Below are 16099 nucleotides of genomic sequence, written 5' to 3'. Positions count from 1 at the left end.
ACACATACAACACCGGTTTTATATGGCAGATAAGTCTCTGGAACCATGGTGCTACGGAATAATCTGTGTTGTTTATAAACCGGTGGACATCATATCATTAGAAAAAAAGGCGTGTGTTTATTGTTTAAGAAAGAAAACCAACAAAAACTATCCATATGTTATCTGCTAATATTGGGGCCAGTACCAGTTAATTAATAAATTTTGAACCTGTTTTTGACACACAAAAACAATTAGGAGAAAAAACTAATGTTTACAAAATTAATGGAAATTTACTCTTCTTACACTCGAGAAAAAATTTCGGGTTTTAGTGATATCAAGTCTTAGGGTGTTTTACTTAAAACGACGCGATACGTCCGAATCAAACTTTAAATACCCTACACCATTTGGAAGGAACTTGCAAAAAACAGTTCTTTGAAAAACGACGCTTAAATTTAAAAAAATACGAAATATTAGGTGTTACATTTCTATGCGACTATAAGAAAACGTAGATCTGTGTAACAAATTATCTGTCAACGAGGAAGGTGCCTATTTCGAAATCCAAAAACTCAGACTGATATAAATGTAGCTAAAATCTTTAAAAAAATGTAGCTAAAATCTTCTTGGATCTGTACAGGAAATTTGCTATCATAGGAAGTAGTACCTATTGTTCTGAATTTTAGGTAATTCTAAAGATAATTCAAAATACCAAATATTTAGAGGTATGGTTAAATTTGGACAGTACGAACTACAAATAACAATTCTGGCGAAAAAAGCGATACAAATCATCAAAATACTGACAATTCGTCCGGGCAACTGGATACACTTGAAGTGAGTATCTAACCAATGTCCTTAACTTGTCGTTAGCTACCCACATAGTTCCCGAAGCCTGGAAAATGAGCAGGGTGGTCCCGCTACTGTTCGAGGACGTTGAGAATACTATCCTCCAGCCATGTTTGAAACGTTGGAGCGTCAACTATATGTGTAGACTCTAGTCGTACGTCGGAACATATACGGATGACTGTATGATGATGACATATGTGTCAGGGTGTACAACTATCTCGCGGAGCTTGCCGTCTTCTTCCACGAAGCCGGCAGCACTTGGGGATCTCTGGCTACAGTCCATAAAGGTAGCAGAGTTTCTAAAGCTGGACATTGTGGAAGAACTGGATTAATCAGTCTATAAACAACGGAGCATGTTCACACTGCTAGAACAACAGCATCAAAATACCGAATATCGGGGGTACATTTATATGGAGACTATACCTAAACTTGGATTAATATGGATAATTTTTGCCAAGATGTTTCCTATGTATAGGGAACACAAACTGCCAATTCTACTTATCTAAAACATCATCAACCTACTTCATTTCGCACGGAAGCTAGAGTTATTTACACAGACGGATAGACAGAAAGACGGGCGGACGGACATGGCTAAATCGCCAAAGAATTTTATATAATATGATAAAGAATGTATACCTTGAGGGGTCTAAAATGTTTATTCGAGGAATTACAAGCGGAATGAAAAACTTAATGAAAAGTTCCAACTGAACTGTTTGGAAACTGGAACTCAAATACCAAAAATCAGGAGGTTCCGTTATATTGAGGCTATACCCAAAAAGTGTATATATATTGAATGTCTTTTGCGAGGAGTGAAAGTACCCACTTAAAACTCGAAGCTGATTGTTTGGAAATAGAAGCAAAACCTCAAAATACTGAAAATCTGGAGGTGTCATAATACGTGGCAAATATCAATATCTTTGCAAAATTCCAAAAGCTCATTTACTCCACTTCGAACATTTTAACTCCCACTATATTTTAACAAGTAAAAAAGAAGCAAAGTTCGGCCGGGCCGATCTTTTTATACCCTCCACCATTGGGAAGAAGTTTGAAATATTTTAAAAAATTTTCGTCGAAAAATATCGCTCAAATGAAAATCCTTATATGTGGGCTATAGAAAGACGTGGACCTGCATTAAAAACTTTGAGTTATTGGTTGAGGTACCCATTACAAACTTCAAATACGAAATTTGAAAAAATTCCGGGGAATACTGTTGCTAAAATCATCAAAATATAGAATATCAGGGGATACCGTTGTATGGGGATATACGATATAGTGGACCTATATATACAATTATATTCCAGGGCGTAAAGTACTCAGAAGGAACTCCTTGTGTGGATTTTCAGACAATCCCATTAAAAAATGTTTCTAAAATCATCAAAATACCGAATATCTGGAGGTACCGTTATATGGCAGATACACAATATCGTGGACCCATATAGAAAAATCTCTTCCAGGGGGTAAAATACTCATAAAGAACTCCTTGTGTAGAAGTTATGATAATTCCATCGAAAAATGTGGCTATAATCATCAAAATACCGAATATCGATGTACTGTTGTTGAATGGGGCTATACGATATCGTGTACCATCTTCGAACTTGAGCTGCCTACATACAAAATACTGATCTATGTACAATTTAGGCTTCTTATCTTAATTCGTTCCAGCGTGATTACAACAGATGGACGGACGCACGGACAGTGCTAAATCGTCTTAGAATTTTACGCTGATCAAAAATATTTTCGAACTTAACCTGCCTACTGGTTAACTATGCATATATGCAAAATATTAGCTCAATTCGCTAGATCGTCTTAGAATTTTACGCTGATATTTCGAGGATTTACATACGGAATGGCAAAGCTAATATACCCTATATATGCATATAGAATGATCCAAACCGAAAAATACTTAACTTTTTCTGAGTTTGCTAACCCGACACATCTGTTAAATCTCCCGTCGAATTATGATAAAACTAACTTTTTAAAACAACAAAAATCATTTGTTGAATATTTCTATGTTTATTTGGAATTTCAAAGAATTTGTTTTATCTCGAGCAGTATTATTTGTTTATTTTTCAAATATTTTAAAATTGTAGTTGTGCATTGCTTACAGATAATTGCTAAAATCTCCCCAGTAGTGCAGTTTAGTTGTCTTCATGTTAAGCCCTTATTTATAAAAAAAGTAAAGTAGTAAATTTGTGCAATTTATCGATCAAATTCAAGCGTGGATTTTTAAAATAGTAACAAAGCTAAATCCACTGTTTTTTCTAATCCAAAACATTATTAGCTTCCGAGTTAATTACCCCCTCCGTTTGCTTTCGGCATACGACTGATTGGGCGTTACCCAATATTATCCTCGTGCAGGTGGCGGTTGTAATCGACGGCGGCGCGCCTGCTGGCGATCCTAGCTTCTTAATCAAATATTATCCTCCAAGAGCAGGTCATTATCATCGTTGCGGTCGGGCAAGCACACAAAGAACTCCAATAGATTTAATATGGGCCCGCGAGAGAAGGGATTCTGGTAACGTCCGCGTTTATCGCGCAGATAGGGATAACGTTTATAGTTGAACATTTCATTGGTTGTCAGATTCATGCAAGCGTGTAGGATCTGAAATTAAAATCCAATCAACACAATCCAAATTAAACATCCGAATCCCGAGACTTTCTTACCGAAGTACAAGTTAAAATCCATCCTAGGCCGCAAAAAACTACAGCCTCTATTAGACCCAAGACATACAGCAGGGTAAATCCTTCAATCATTACACAGTAACAGGCAAAGTAAATGGTAAAAGAGCAGTTCACTGCCACGGAGAGAACAAAGAGGAAAAACCACATACGATTGCGAAGACCAACGCAATTATAGATGAACGGACAGTGGTGATCGAAGTAGGAAACACAGCGATTGCAGACCCTGCAATGTTTTGCCCTCAACGGACGCAGACAGCGACAGCTGTGGCAGAGCCGTGTTAAAATCACATTACGTTTCTTAAGCTTATCGAAATAGGGTATCTGTTTGATTGCCCTATAATAGGCATCCGAACTTAATGGTATATAACCGGGATCACGACGATTTGCAATAATCCAACTAATCCACATCACTGCATTCCAGTAGATAAAACAATAATGGGAACGACGTAAAATGTTCCATGTAATTGGTATGGCCTGCAAAGTAAATTATCATGGGAATTACATTCTTCCTCCTCACACAGGTATCTACTACCTACCCTTATCATGTACATTGGATAACCCCACAATAGAACCGAGAACAAGAATAACAAAAGCGGTCCCTTGGAATCGCCAGCTCCTCCAAATAGCCAGCCCCAAATTTCCGATATTGAGGGTATCCACCGGGACTTTTTCTTTACTTCCGTGTAAAGCAAACGAACAATATCCTGGTGCTGGTGGGCCTGGGCCAGCATCATGGGTGTTTTACCATTTTTATCCCTTGGCTCCAAATCCATATTGGATTTTTCACAAAGCAAACGTACACAAGACATATTTCCCGACAGACATGCCAAATGTAGAGGGGTGGAACCAAAATTGTCGGTTTTTTGCAATTCCACACCAGAATACATTAGCAAACGCATAAGATCGGCATGACCTTTGTAGGCAGCCCAATGTAGGGCTGTATCACCATTAATATCTGTCAAATGATTGAGGGCACCCATGCCCAATAGATAAGCAGCGGTAGCTGTTCGTCCATACATGCAGGCCACATGTAACGGTGTTAAACCCTTAAAATCGGCCGCATTTACATTGACGCCAGCCTGGAGCATTACTTGTACAACAGCAGCATGGCCTTTGCGACAGGCCCAGTGTATCGGACGAGGTCCCTGCGTACCCAAGCATGGCAAATCGATGGGCGCCAATCGTTCTATTAAATAGCGCATCATTTCCACATTGCCATTTAGGGCCACCCAATGGGCAGGTGTATAGCCATGGCGATCTCGTGCCGACAGACATTCTATGCCAAATTTTTCCGTCAACTTTTCAACATCACTAACTTCGCCATTCTTAATAATGTCGAATATATCATCCAAATGGGCCACAGAACCATCGACACCTTCGAAAATCAAAAGATTTTCATCAACTGCACCATCACCACGGCCCGCATTGCCGCCACCGCTGCCCGGACCATTGGGACCGCCTACAGCCCCATCCACACCCCCCACAACTTCTACTACACGTGGAGTATGTGGTCGTCGTGGATCAACTTCATGATCAGTGTGTGCACCATCTTCCTCGGCAACCATGTTGCAACTGTCATAGGTCAGGGGCAGGGCCCACACACTACGGGCTGTTCCTGAAATTGTTTTTAATGAAAATTGTCGTCTCACTTTCTGGAAAGTTCATATTATACATACCTGCCCCCGGACTTGGGTGAACTTTGCTGTTTTGCGTCCTGATGCCGTCCGTTGAAGCCACGTTAAAGAAATCGTTGCGCTCCCCAACGACGTTGGACGCCGTTAATAATGTCGTTGATGATGTTGAGACCGCTGCTGGTGATATTGCTCCTCCAGAGGCTACTTGATTGCTGTGGAGTAGCAGCAACGGGTTTTCAAGTAAGTGTGAAATTTTGTTGGATTTTTCTGGCAGACCCTATCGAAATATTTCTAAACAATACACTTTTAAAAGTGTCCTATCAACTAACAACAGCAAATGTTAAAAGTTGAAATTTCTTTTTTGTTGATTTTTCTTTAATTTGAATCACAAATTTTCTCAAAATCTAAAGAAGGCCAGTGAAAAATTATGTCAGCTTTACTGTACGAAAATCGATATCCTTCTGGAAGGAGTGACACATGCAGAGTGTCTGAAATGGTTAATTGTAGGTTTGTTTACATCACAAAAGCTCTCTTTGCGCACAAGATACAGTTTGCCTGAAAGTATGCAACCACAAATAAAATAAATATTAGCTATCGTAGTGTTGATATGTAGATGGCGTGATTTTTGCTTTGTTGTACTTCACTCAACAGGCTATCAATCGGCATTGGATGACACTTGTTTCGATGAAGATTTCGTATAACGTTCGTTACTCCAATGTCAGACAAGAAACATATTCCTTGAAAACTCTTGTGCTTGGTCCAAAACTGTAAGAATGTAAAAATTGTTACTACAATAAATGATTTATATACGAAAATAATTGCAAAACTAGTAAATTTTTTGTTGGTATTTTCTAGTTTGACTCACATTGCTTTTCTTATTGGTTATTAAAAACTGAATCGACTAAAAAGAATTGAATGAAATAATACAGGGTGAGATGAAAAAAAAACTGCAACCAACTTCAGACTGCTGTCATTTCTAAGCCACGTGTCGGACGAGGTGTTAAAATTATTCCAGTCTCAGCTCATTATATTGTTTACAAGCGTACAAAAGCATTTTGGTGAGAATTTTCCAGAAAAAAAGTTATTCGTGATGGAATTCAAGCGTGATAGTGTGATTGGCTGGAAAACCACAAGTGGCTATCGTTAGAGCACTCCAGCATTTAAATGTGAAAAAATATTTTGTGTCTCGTACTATCGCTCGTTACCGTGATACTGGTAGCATAGCCCAACGTCAAGGAAGTGGACGGAAGAAAACAGCAACATCAGCAGAAATGGTTCGAAAAGTAAAGAAGCGACTTGATCGAAACCCGCGTCGCAGTGGCCGAAAAATGGCTCGTCTGCTGAACATATCGCAATATTCCATTCGGCAAATATTGAAAAATGAGCAATGAGGCAATGAAATTCCACATTTACAGAAAGAAAATAGACTCAAAAGAGCTAAAGAGTTGCTTCGCTTGGCCGAAAGTGGTGAACTGCCGAATTTGGTTTTCTCCGATGAGAAAACATTCATTGTCCAGCAGCTTGTAAACAAACAAAACGATCGTGTTTACTTTTAGAATATTTATTGTTTGTTGCTAGATTTCCCCAGCGCCTCAACCGCACTCAAAAGTATGTACAAAGCATGGCACAATGAAGATAAGGTAGGTCAACTTTGAAAAAATTGCAAGTATATAGGTCTACCTGTTTGGCTTGTAATGTCAGAATTAGTATCAAAACAATAAAAAATCAAACAACTTGTTGCATTTTATTTTGAATAAATAATTGAAAACCGCGATAACTGAATGAAAGGTCAACACTTCTTTTCAAAATCATGTACTATATATCTCTAAAGGATTATTTCGCTACAAAAACTCTAGATTTTGTCGATGCATACGTTGAAATAAACATTTTGAAAACACCCGATTTTGAATGTTTTCTGAACAATTTTTTTTGTTATTGAAAAGAAAACACATACATAAACAAATATAGATGACATATTAAGCCAAGAAAATAAAAAAATTGAAATCATATGGTGTCATAGCCCTACCTTTATATCATTGTACCATGGTACAAAGTATTTTGTACACCAGGAATGTGGGGAAATACCGCAGAGCAACATTTGGGCAGCGTGTGACGGTTTCATTGGCCGTTTGAAGGCCATAATTCTTGCCAAAGCTGACCAATTTAAACTTATTCTAAAATTTGATGCTATTTCCGACATTTTTGCTTTCATTCAATAAAATTAAAAAATATAAAAATTATGGCGTTTGACTTTGTTGCAGTTTTTTATCTCACCCTGTATATTATAAAAGTCCGAATTTATATTAAGCACGTTTTCTGGCAGCAATTCTTTTTGGGAAGAGGGGTAAGTGTAATGGAAATGGATAAAAATTGCTCGAACTGGCAATTCCTTTTGTGTTCTTATTATTTTTATACAAAAATATAATTATAAATTACAGAAAAGGCAATAATGAAATAAATGCCTTTTATAAATGCAAAAGGTAAGTTCGTAACAGAGTGATAAAAACGGCCGCCAGTAAACACGAAAAATCAGGACAAAAGAAAAATTATAAAATTGATTAAAAAAAACAATAAAAATGTAAAACTTATTTATTGCTTAAAAACAGATTGAACAATGTTGAGCATACTTTTCCTTTCGGGTTTCATTTTTTAAGCTCGTCCTTCATCAATACGAAAATTATGTAGATGGTGCTACCTTTACTGCGTCTCACTGCATTTCTCTCAACGGGCTATCAATCTACCTAGAATGCCAATTGTTTGAATGAAGCATTTCTATTTTAACTTTCATTTGCTTTGTTTCTTCCAGAACCTGCAAGAATCTATTATTTTTGCAATTTTCGATATCATAAAGGATAAATCGGTAACCGTAGTAAAAATTTTTACATGCTGCAGTTCTGGAACAGATCAATTATTATTGGGAATGCTTTAATATTTAATGCCTATTATAAAGCCTATTATAATCCAAGTATTTACTATTAGCTGGATATAATGAACACAATTCCGTGTGTAGAAATTTAGTTGGAGTGCCACAGAAAGTCTGATTGGTCAACCGATGGACAAATCGTATCAATTTTACTTAACTACAGTCAAGGAAAAATGTCTAACAGTTTTGGTCTGTTCCAGAACTGCAAGAATGTAAAAGTTTTTACTACGATAACCGATTTTCGCTTTATGATATTTGGTCTGTTACAGAAAGTTTTTACTACGATAACCAATTTTCCCTTTATGATATCGAAAAAAATTGCAAAAATAGTAGATTCTTGCAGGTTTTGGAACAGAGCAATTGTGAAGAATTGCAAAGCCAGTAGATTCTTGCAGGTTCTGAAACAGAACATTTATTAGCTTTCACCGAAAGGTGAAACAATAGAGCAAGGATAATTGCAAGAATCTGGCTTCTGATTAGCTCATGCGTTCATTTTAAAGAATCTAGTTCTGATAGTTATCTTCCCATACTTTTCGCTGAAAGTTGTATTTATATGGTAGTAAAACAAAACATATGATTGCTTAATACAAAAATGGATATATTTTTCGCTTCTTTTATAAAACATTGTTAATAAAATTGCACAATTTATTTTATTTATTTCGTTTTGTGAGGATAAGTAAATAAACTTAAACTTATTGCGTATTTTGATAGAAAATACAGGGCAATATAATAACCATTTTCCTGGGGTAATGTGCGTTTTAAAATACTTGTTGTAATATTGGTTTTAATGATAACTTTGGCTTTTCTTATTTTTTTTCTTCTTTTGAGATGAACAGAGAATGACACTAGAAATAGGAAATATTTTTGATCGACATAAACGATTGATACAATGCAAATACTTTAGCAAAACTCTTTGTAGAATACTTTAAATGTTCTAGTTCTCAAAGCAAAAATCATAATTTTCTGGATCTTCGGGTACTGGTGGAGGATCTTTACTAATGTCAACACCTTCAGTATCTAATAATCGTAGTTTTATCTCCATTGAGAGCAGTGTATCGAAATCATCCTTTTTCTGTTTGCTAACCATTTCTTGACCCAAGAGAGCGTTAATACCATCTGTCCAATAGTTAAAGACCGTTTCATCGGGTGCCACAAAATCGATCGTGGTATGGTCCATGTTTTCGAATGTTATAGAAAATGCCAGATTTACGGCGGATTTACGTGTACGCATTTCCTTCATGTGTGGACACTCCTTGCCCTCCAGCAATTGTTTGATATCAATGACCGATACCTTATTGGGGAGTTCCTCGAGGGTAGGTATAGTTTTTTCATCACAATCGCCATAATGTATTACTTTATGGTTTGGCGAAAGACGTGCGTACCAAAATTTATCCTTGGATCGTGCACCGCGTGAATATTTTGAAAAGCGGGTACCTAGGAAAATGGATGAAATGTTAGTTCAACGTGTTTGTTTTAAATTATGCCACAACTTACCCTCCACCAAAAATGCCAATCGTTGTTGTTTTATTAAATCTAAAATGTGAGGTGAGATTTTCTCCTTTAATTTCACAATGGCCGAGGCTGTGGAATCACATTCCTCTTTCGATGTTCGCTCCTGTTGTCTTAAATTCGTTATAGTCTGATACGTGAAATGGGCAATTTTCCCACGAAAATCTTCAAAATTGTCAGGCTTTTGTTTTAGGGTACGTGTTATCTGTTCACGTACAACACTGAACACTTTTTGAAAATCTTCACCTGTCGCCCGCATATCCTTCCACGTGCGATTCAAAGTGATTATGCAAATACAAAAGAATTCCTCAAAGGGATGGTCGTGATTGAAGAACATAGGCTGGAAATCGACCGACTGGTCGGAAGGTGGCTCTCCTATGCGTAGAATATCACACAGCAATTTTACCAGCTCTATTGAAGTGCGGCCAAAAGGACATTCGTGCTCATCACCGCGGCAAGAGTTTTCATGAACGATTTTTGTATATTGTTGGGTAAAATTTCGTGCAAAATAAATCATGCAATCCAATGCTAATATACCCGGAGGAGTTTCCATAAAGTCCTGTGCTGGATTCATGTCGCATTTGAATCCCAGTTTCTTATAGTACTGGGCAAAATTCACATTTCCCGAACCTGAGCAATTGTTAGAATTGCCAGCCATTCCCGACATTATGCCTGAGTAATCATCGAATGCAATCTTCCTTAATTCCTTGATCTTTTCATGGGCATCTTGATCTTGATTTGTCACTTTCATGCGCATGCGTTGCTCCAACAAACCCAGTGTAAGAGTCTGTAACACATACAACTGATGGGTCATTTCTGTGGTGGCTACACAACTATTTATGAGAGCCAAACGATATTGCTTAGCACTAATAGTGTGGGCTATTTGTCTCTTCCGGCCATCATCTGCCTTCATAAAAAGAGCATTGATCAGTGCAATGGCATTTTGCAAAATCACTGAGGACTTGGCATCCTGTAGCAATTTCAAAAGATCTTGCAAAGTAACCTCTTGTTCCACTAGCGTATGCTTAGAACTATTTTGCACAATATTTTCTAAATTCGATAAAGCACTTTCCGTACACTTTGGATAATTCATGAAATTACGAACAATATGTATGTTACGTTGAACAAAGCTGTTCTGCAAAATCTCCCATGACACTGTGCCATGTTCCATTAATTCCACAAAGCTTTTGAGGCTATATATGAGAATTTTGTCCTCCTTTTCGTCGGGATCTTCAATCATGCTTATTATAATGCCAAGACCTTGTTCTTTTATAAATTCCAATGCAAATGTTACATCGACCGACAGTGTGGCAAGTTTTTCCAAACATTCAGCCTTGACACAAGGCGATCCGGCTCTCAATGTTTCTAAAATGTCATTGGCAGTTTTAGACGGTGAGTATTGTAATCGTAATACAGAACCATTTTTGATTTCGTTGCGATTTTTCTCCGTAACATATTTTAAATGGTTGGCTTCACAAAACTGCAGAGCATAATTCTCGGGGTCGGCAATACCCCAACAATTACAGATTTCTTGTATTTTGCCTGGAAGAAGAAAAAAAATAGAAATGTTATAATCTTTGTTATAGCATATTGATTGCGAACGTTCCTAACGACACTATTTACCACCAATCATGAGAGTGACCTTCATTTAACATGGCATCCCGTACTCACCATGGTATGCATTGGATGATGAATATTTATTGTACTACTATTCATATTGTAATGAAAAATGTACTTTGTAAGGGAACCACAAATATCGTCAGTAATTATTGAAAACATACAATCGCATCGCATAAGAACTTTTAAAAAAATCGATAAAAAATAACATTTTCAATTAGAGAGGCCTTTAAAAGGAATGAACAAACTTCAAATATCCTTCATTTCTAGCTATATTGGAAAGGGAGTTTATTGCAATTTCTTGTACAGATTTTTACATTTCCCTTCGTTCATAATATCCTTAGAATCAAGTCGCGCTTATATGATTATAAAAGCATTTTCAATATACGCAGAGGAAATCGGCAATTTTATGACCAGCTTCCGTTCCTGTAATGTATGCACAGAATATTAATTAATCATCATCAACAATGCGACTTCTGTATTGCCACTTATGTGTACGTGTGTGTATGCATTATGTTGTCGAAAAAAATAGTCGTCGGTGTGGAATAAGGGCGTTGGTTTTTTCAATCCTAGAATCTATATTCCCAATTTACTTCACATGCAGGTGGTTTTTTGAAGTGATTTCCTCATTAGAATCAGGACCAGGACCTGACTATTCTATGAAAAATCAATAATAAAATTTCTACCTGTCAATGGTTGCCGCTGATCTAAATTAATCAGTTGTGCTATGTGATTTTCAAATTCTACGGCAATTTTCACAATGTGAGCATCCTTAACGGGCATCTTTTTTGGGATCATATTGATGCCGTATTATCGCCGTTATCACAATTAGAAAAGATACTAAATTATTTATATTTTGACCCCGGGTGTTTATTTGGAAATACAAAAAAACTCTGCCGATCTAGTGATACTTAAGTCGACTTTTGGCCAATCGATTTATTAGTAGACTCGACATGCTTTCGATAAAATATCAAATAATCGTTTTCCACATATCGACTTTTTGGTCAACTTTAAACGAAGAGTTGCCTGTTTTCATAGACACTTGAGTGGGCAAATTAGAATTAACTCACTTATGCTATGTTCTCATTGCACTTTCAATCAAATTGTTCGGTCTCAGAATTAGGCATGGTAGAAGAATATAGGTAGACGCGTCGACACAGCTGCTGGGACAATGAACTGTCAAACTAATTTTGGAATTGCAAATGTTGAATGAAAAATTATTTAAATTTGTAAAAATTGTTGAAATACGCGAATTATAGTTGTGTTCCAGAACCTGCAAATTAGTACTAATTAGCACTAATTCTGCTACAACGCGTTCCCGTACTCCAAAAACTAGCAAAACTTGCAGCTCTCTCGAGAAAAAAATGGCGCTGAGTGGTGCACATTTCTGCTTGTTTTAGCTACATGAATTTGGCCGAGCAAAAATGTGCATATTGTAAATTTGACATTTAATTGGCAGGGCTAACAAGGTTGAAAAATGTATTGATACATTTCAATAAAGAAAATGATCAACTTGAAAACTAAAGGAAAAACTAATATTTGTAGTGCAAAAAAACAAAAAGAGAAAATATGGAGCAACTGACGTATTCACTTTTGGATGATTCCAGCAGTAAAGAGGACTGGCTGAATGAGGAATCAGATTATTAATTATTATTATAAATTATTAATTTTAACTTATCGTCTTCAATACTCATTTTTTAAATGTTGCCGCTCTTTTCAGTAAGGTTTCACCAGTCCGATTTAGGCTGTTTACTTTTGGAATTATGAATTTTGACATTTTATCGCATTTCTGCTAATTTTCCGTTCCCTTATTTTTTGAGCAAACCTAAATGAGAATGACATTTCGAACTGTTCTCTCTTCTGCTAGTTTTACTACTAAAAAAGTACTGGAACACAACTTATAATAGCCTCCGAATGACGTAGTATAAGAAAACATATAAAAATCTACTTATATTTGAAAAAAAAACGTTTAAATTTTTTTGACATATCAATGTTCCCAAGCGTTGATGCATCTACCTGTATTCTTCTGCCATGGAATTAGGTACATGAATTAACCTTTCTTTTTCAAAAATTATGTTTGTTGATTTTAATGGGAATAGATGAAATTATTGTTTTTCTCCCAAAGATTTATTATATCATTAATTTTACAATTTTCATTGATGTTTTCAAATTTTTCTGTAAATGTCGACATTTCTAAAATATTTTTGAATTTTTCTATTTTTAAATTCTGCTGGAGAGACACTTGTCAACCATTTTTTCTGCCGATACAAACATTTTGAAAATTTTGCATCATTTGTTTCCAGTTTTCTGTGGAAATTTCAACCCGTGGACAAAATGCGTACCTCGTATGAGAAAGAAAACTAAATTTACTTTCGTTTGAATGTACATACGCTATTCAATATTGTAGTTTTCATTCATAATTCATTCATTAATTCAGTCTTCCCAAAAAATTTTAAAATTTTATTAAATTTTTCTATTTTGAATTTTTAAATGCCATAATTTATTTATTTATTTATTTATTTTTTTTTTTTTTGATAAATGCTGTCATTTGTCATCTTAGTTCTGAGAGTGATTTGAATGGAACAAAGAACAAAATTAAGTAGATATTTCTTAGTTAATGGTCGAATAAGGCATAGGGACTGTGTACTTAGCATTAAATCAGACTTACCAGAAGGCATGGTACAATAAAATCAAGGTAGGGTTGTGATTTATTTATTATTTTTTTTTTTGCTTAATATGTCAGCTTTATTACTTTGTTAAGAAAATATTCAAAATCGGTTGTTTTCAAAATGCTTATTGCAACGTATACAAAGGCAAAATCTACAGTTTTTGTAGCGAAATAAAACTTTAGAGATATATAGAACATGATTTTGAAAAGAAATTTTGACCTTTCATTCAATTTTAGCGATTTTCAAATATTCCAAATCGATGCAAAAAGTTTTTTGATTTTTCGATTGCTTTGATAGTAATTCTGACATTACAAGCCAAACCGGTAGACCTCTATACTTGCAATTTTTTCAAATTTATCTTACCTTGCCTTCATTGTACCATGCCAGAAGATAAACTCATGCAATCCTTGCTCTATTTCTACTAGTTTTGCAATTTGTGTCGGCAGGATGCGAGTGCGGCACTGGCATTCCTTAATGATATGTCACAAAATATGTCATGCAAGGATTTCAAGCTTTAAAGATGAGAATACGTAAAACGATTTTTCGACTGGTTTAAGGGCATGGTAAAAGAATACAGGTAGATGCATCAACGCTTGGGAACTTTGATATGTCAAAAATTTTAAAGTGTTTTTTTTTTTTTTCAAATATATGCAATTTTTATGTTTTCTTATACGATGTCAATCAGAGGTTATTAAAATATGCGTTTTTCAAAAATGTTTACAAATTTGAATAATCATTAAATTCCAAAATTGGCTTGACAGTTCATTGTCCCATTGAAAAAATGACATGACAAGAAAAAACCAATATTGGATCAAATATTCAACGTTGTCAATCATAAGGCAACTAAGGATATATATTGGGAACTGTTCGACAGTCAATTTTTTATGCGTATTTGTTTTTGTGTTCTAAAAATCTATGACAATGGATTTTTATCATTAAAGGCAAGTCGAATCGACGCTTTTTTATAAATAAAAGCCGCTCCTTTCTCCAAACATTACGTATGTTTGCGTCCAACTTTGCAAAATAAACTAAAATATTTCTAGTTTCATAATGAATTATATTTTATTTATGTACAAACTGGCATATCACTCGTAATTACAAACGTTTTTTCAATTGTTTATATTTAATTTTCATAATTGTATAAAAATATTCCTAATTATTTTTAATATAACATGTTAATTTTAATAGCTTAATTTTTACGAAAACTCAAGAGAATCGGATAGATTGCATCTAAACACTCCAAGATATCCTTTCTCGCCTTGGCACCAGTAAAAACAATTTTACCATTTACAAATATCAATAATACCATACGGGGTTTAACCATTCTATAAATCAGACCAGGAAATAGTTCAGGTTCATAGGAACTGAATTGACCATGAATTTGATTTAGATTCTCCAAACGTATTGGGAATCTTAAATCGACGGTCGCAACAATATTTTGTAGACGAAAATCGGTAAATTTTATAGGGTATCCCAGTTTTTGAATGATTCGGGCAAATTTTCGTGTGCCAAGCGAAGCCTCTGACTCATTACGTGCCCCAGTGCATATTATTTTGCCGGTGCGGAATATCAAAGCTGTACATCGGGGATCACGCATACGCATTACAACGCCATGAAATCGTGACGGAGTGTATTCGGAATTTCTGGTACGATTATTTATGTCCTGAAGATTTAATTCACATGCCAATGAGACCGTTGCCACAACATTTCTACAAACAAAAACATGCTATTAAAGGAGATATGGGCTATTGAAAGCTTTCTGGACCACTTACTGTAATTTTACGTCATGTTGCGCTTCATTGGTTTCGATAGGCGCGGATGCAGGTTGTTGAGGTAGAAGGCTTGCATGTGGATTATTCTAAAAGGGAGAAAACATAGGTATATCATTGGAAACGATAAATGATTTACACATCAATGCTAGACTTCAACAATAGAAATATGGCACTGCATGGAAACAATACCTTAACTGCCACGTTTTGTTGTGGTAATTGTTGAATTGAATCTGTTGTCGTATCCATTGCAACGATTTCTATAAAATCTGTTCGTGTAACTACTGTACTGTAAATTCACATTCAATTCATATTTCTCAGAAGTTTATTTCTTAATTGCACGTCAATAAATCACATTTTCTTCTCATTCCATTTTCAACATATTCACGTACGACGCCAGCAAACTAATATAATGGATTACAAAGCTTCCTTATAATAAAATGTCGCCGTAACGAACCAAGTCGAAAGCGGCAGTAC

The 16099-nt window shown here is 35.7% G+C and overlaps 3 protein-coding genes across 3 annotated transcripts; all 3 read right to left on the bottom strand.

The window, feature by feature from the left end:
• Window positions 1-2880: 2880 nt before the first annotated feature.
• LOC101893849 (uncharacterized) lies at window positions 2881-5591 on the bottom strand. Its single transcript, XM_011292350.3, has 4 exons — window positions 5178-5591; window positions 4038-5116; window positions 3484-3975; window positions 2881-3421 (listed from the first exon to the last, which is right to left on the bottom strand). Exons 2-4 carry the CDS (start codon window positions 5064-5066, stop codon window positions 3230-3232), a joined length of 1713 nt encoding a protein of 570 aa, XP_011290652.3. The 5' UTR covers window positions 5067-5116; window positions 5178-5591; the 3' UTR covers window positions 2881-3229.
• Window positions 5592-8635: 3044 nt separating this feature from the next.
• Window positions 8636-12104, bottom strand: LOC101892210 (engulfment and cell motility protein 1). Its single transcript, XM_005178873.4, has 3 exons — window positions 11871-12104; window positions 9553-11109; window positions 8636-9492 (listed from the first exon to the last, which is right to left on the bottom strand). The coding sequence occupies exons 1-3, from the start codon at window positions 11980-11982 to the stop codon at window positions 8993-8995; spliced, it is 2169 nt and encodes a 722-aa protein (XP_005178930.1). The 5' UTR covers window positions 11983-12104; the 3' UTR covers window positions 8636-8992.
• A 2785-nt stretch (window positions 12105-14889) lies between these two features.
• Window positions 14890-16070, bottom strand: LOC101892037 (TBP-related factor). Its single transcript, XM_005178872.4, has 3 exons — window positions 15815-16070; window positions 15626-15711; window positions 14890-15562 (listed from the first exon to the last, which is right to left on the bottom strand). The coding sequence occupies exons 1-3, from the start codon at window positions 15869-15871 to the stop codon at window positions 15043-15045; spliced, it is 663 nt and encodes a 220-aa protein (XP_005178929.1). The 5' UTR covers window positions 15872-16070; the 3' UTR covers window positions 14890-15042.
• Between the last annotated feature and the right edge of the window lie 29 nt (window positions 16071-16099).

Source organism: Musca domestica, unplaced genomic scaffold, assembly GCF_030504385.1.
Source record: "Musca domestica strain aabys unplaced genomic scaffold, Musca_domestica.polishedcontigs.V.1.1 85, whole genome shotgun sequence".
Classification (NCBI taxonomy): Eukaryota; Metazoa; Arthropoda; class Insecta; order Diptera; family Muscidae; genus Musca; species Musca domestica.
This window is presented reverse-complemented; position numbering and strand designations above follow the sequence as displayed.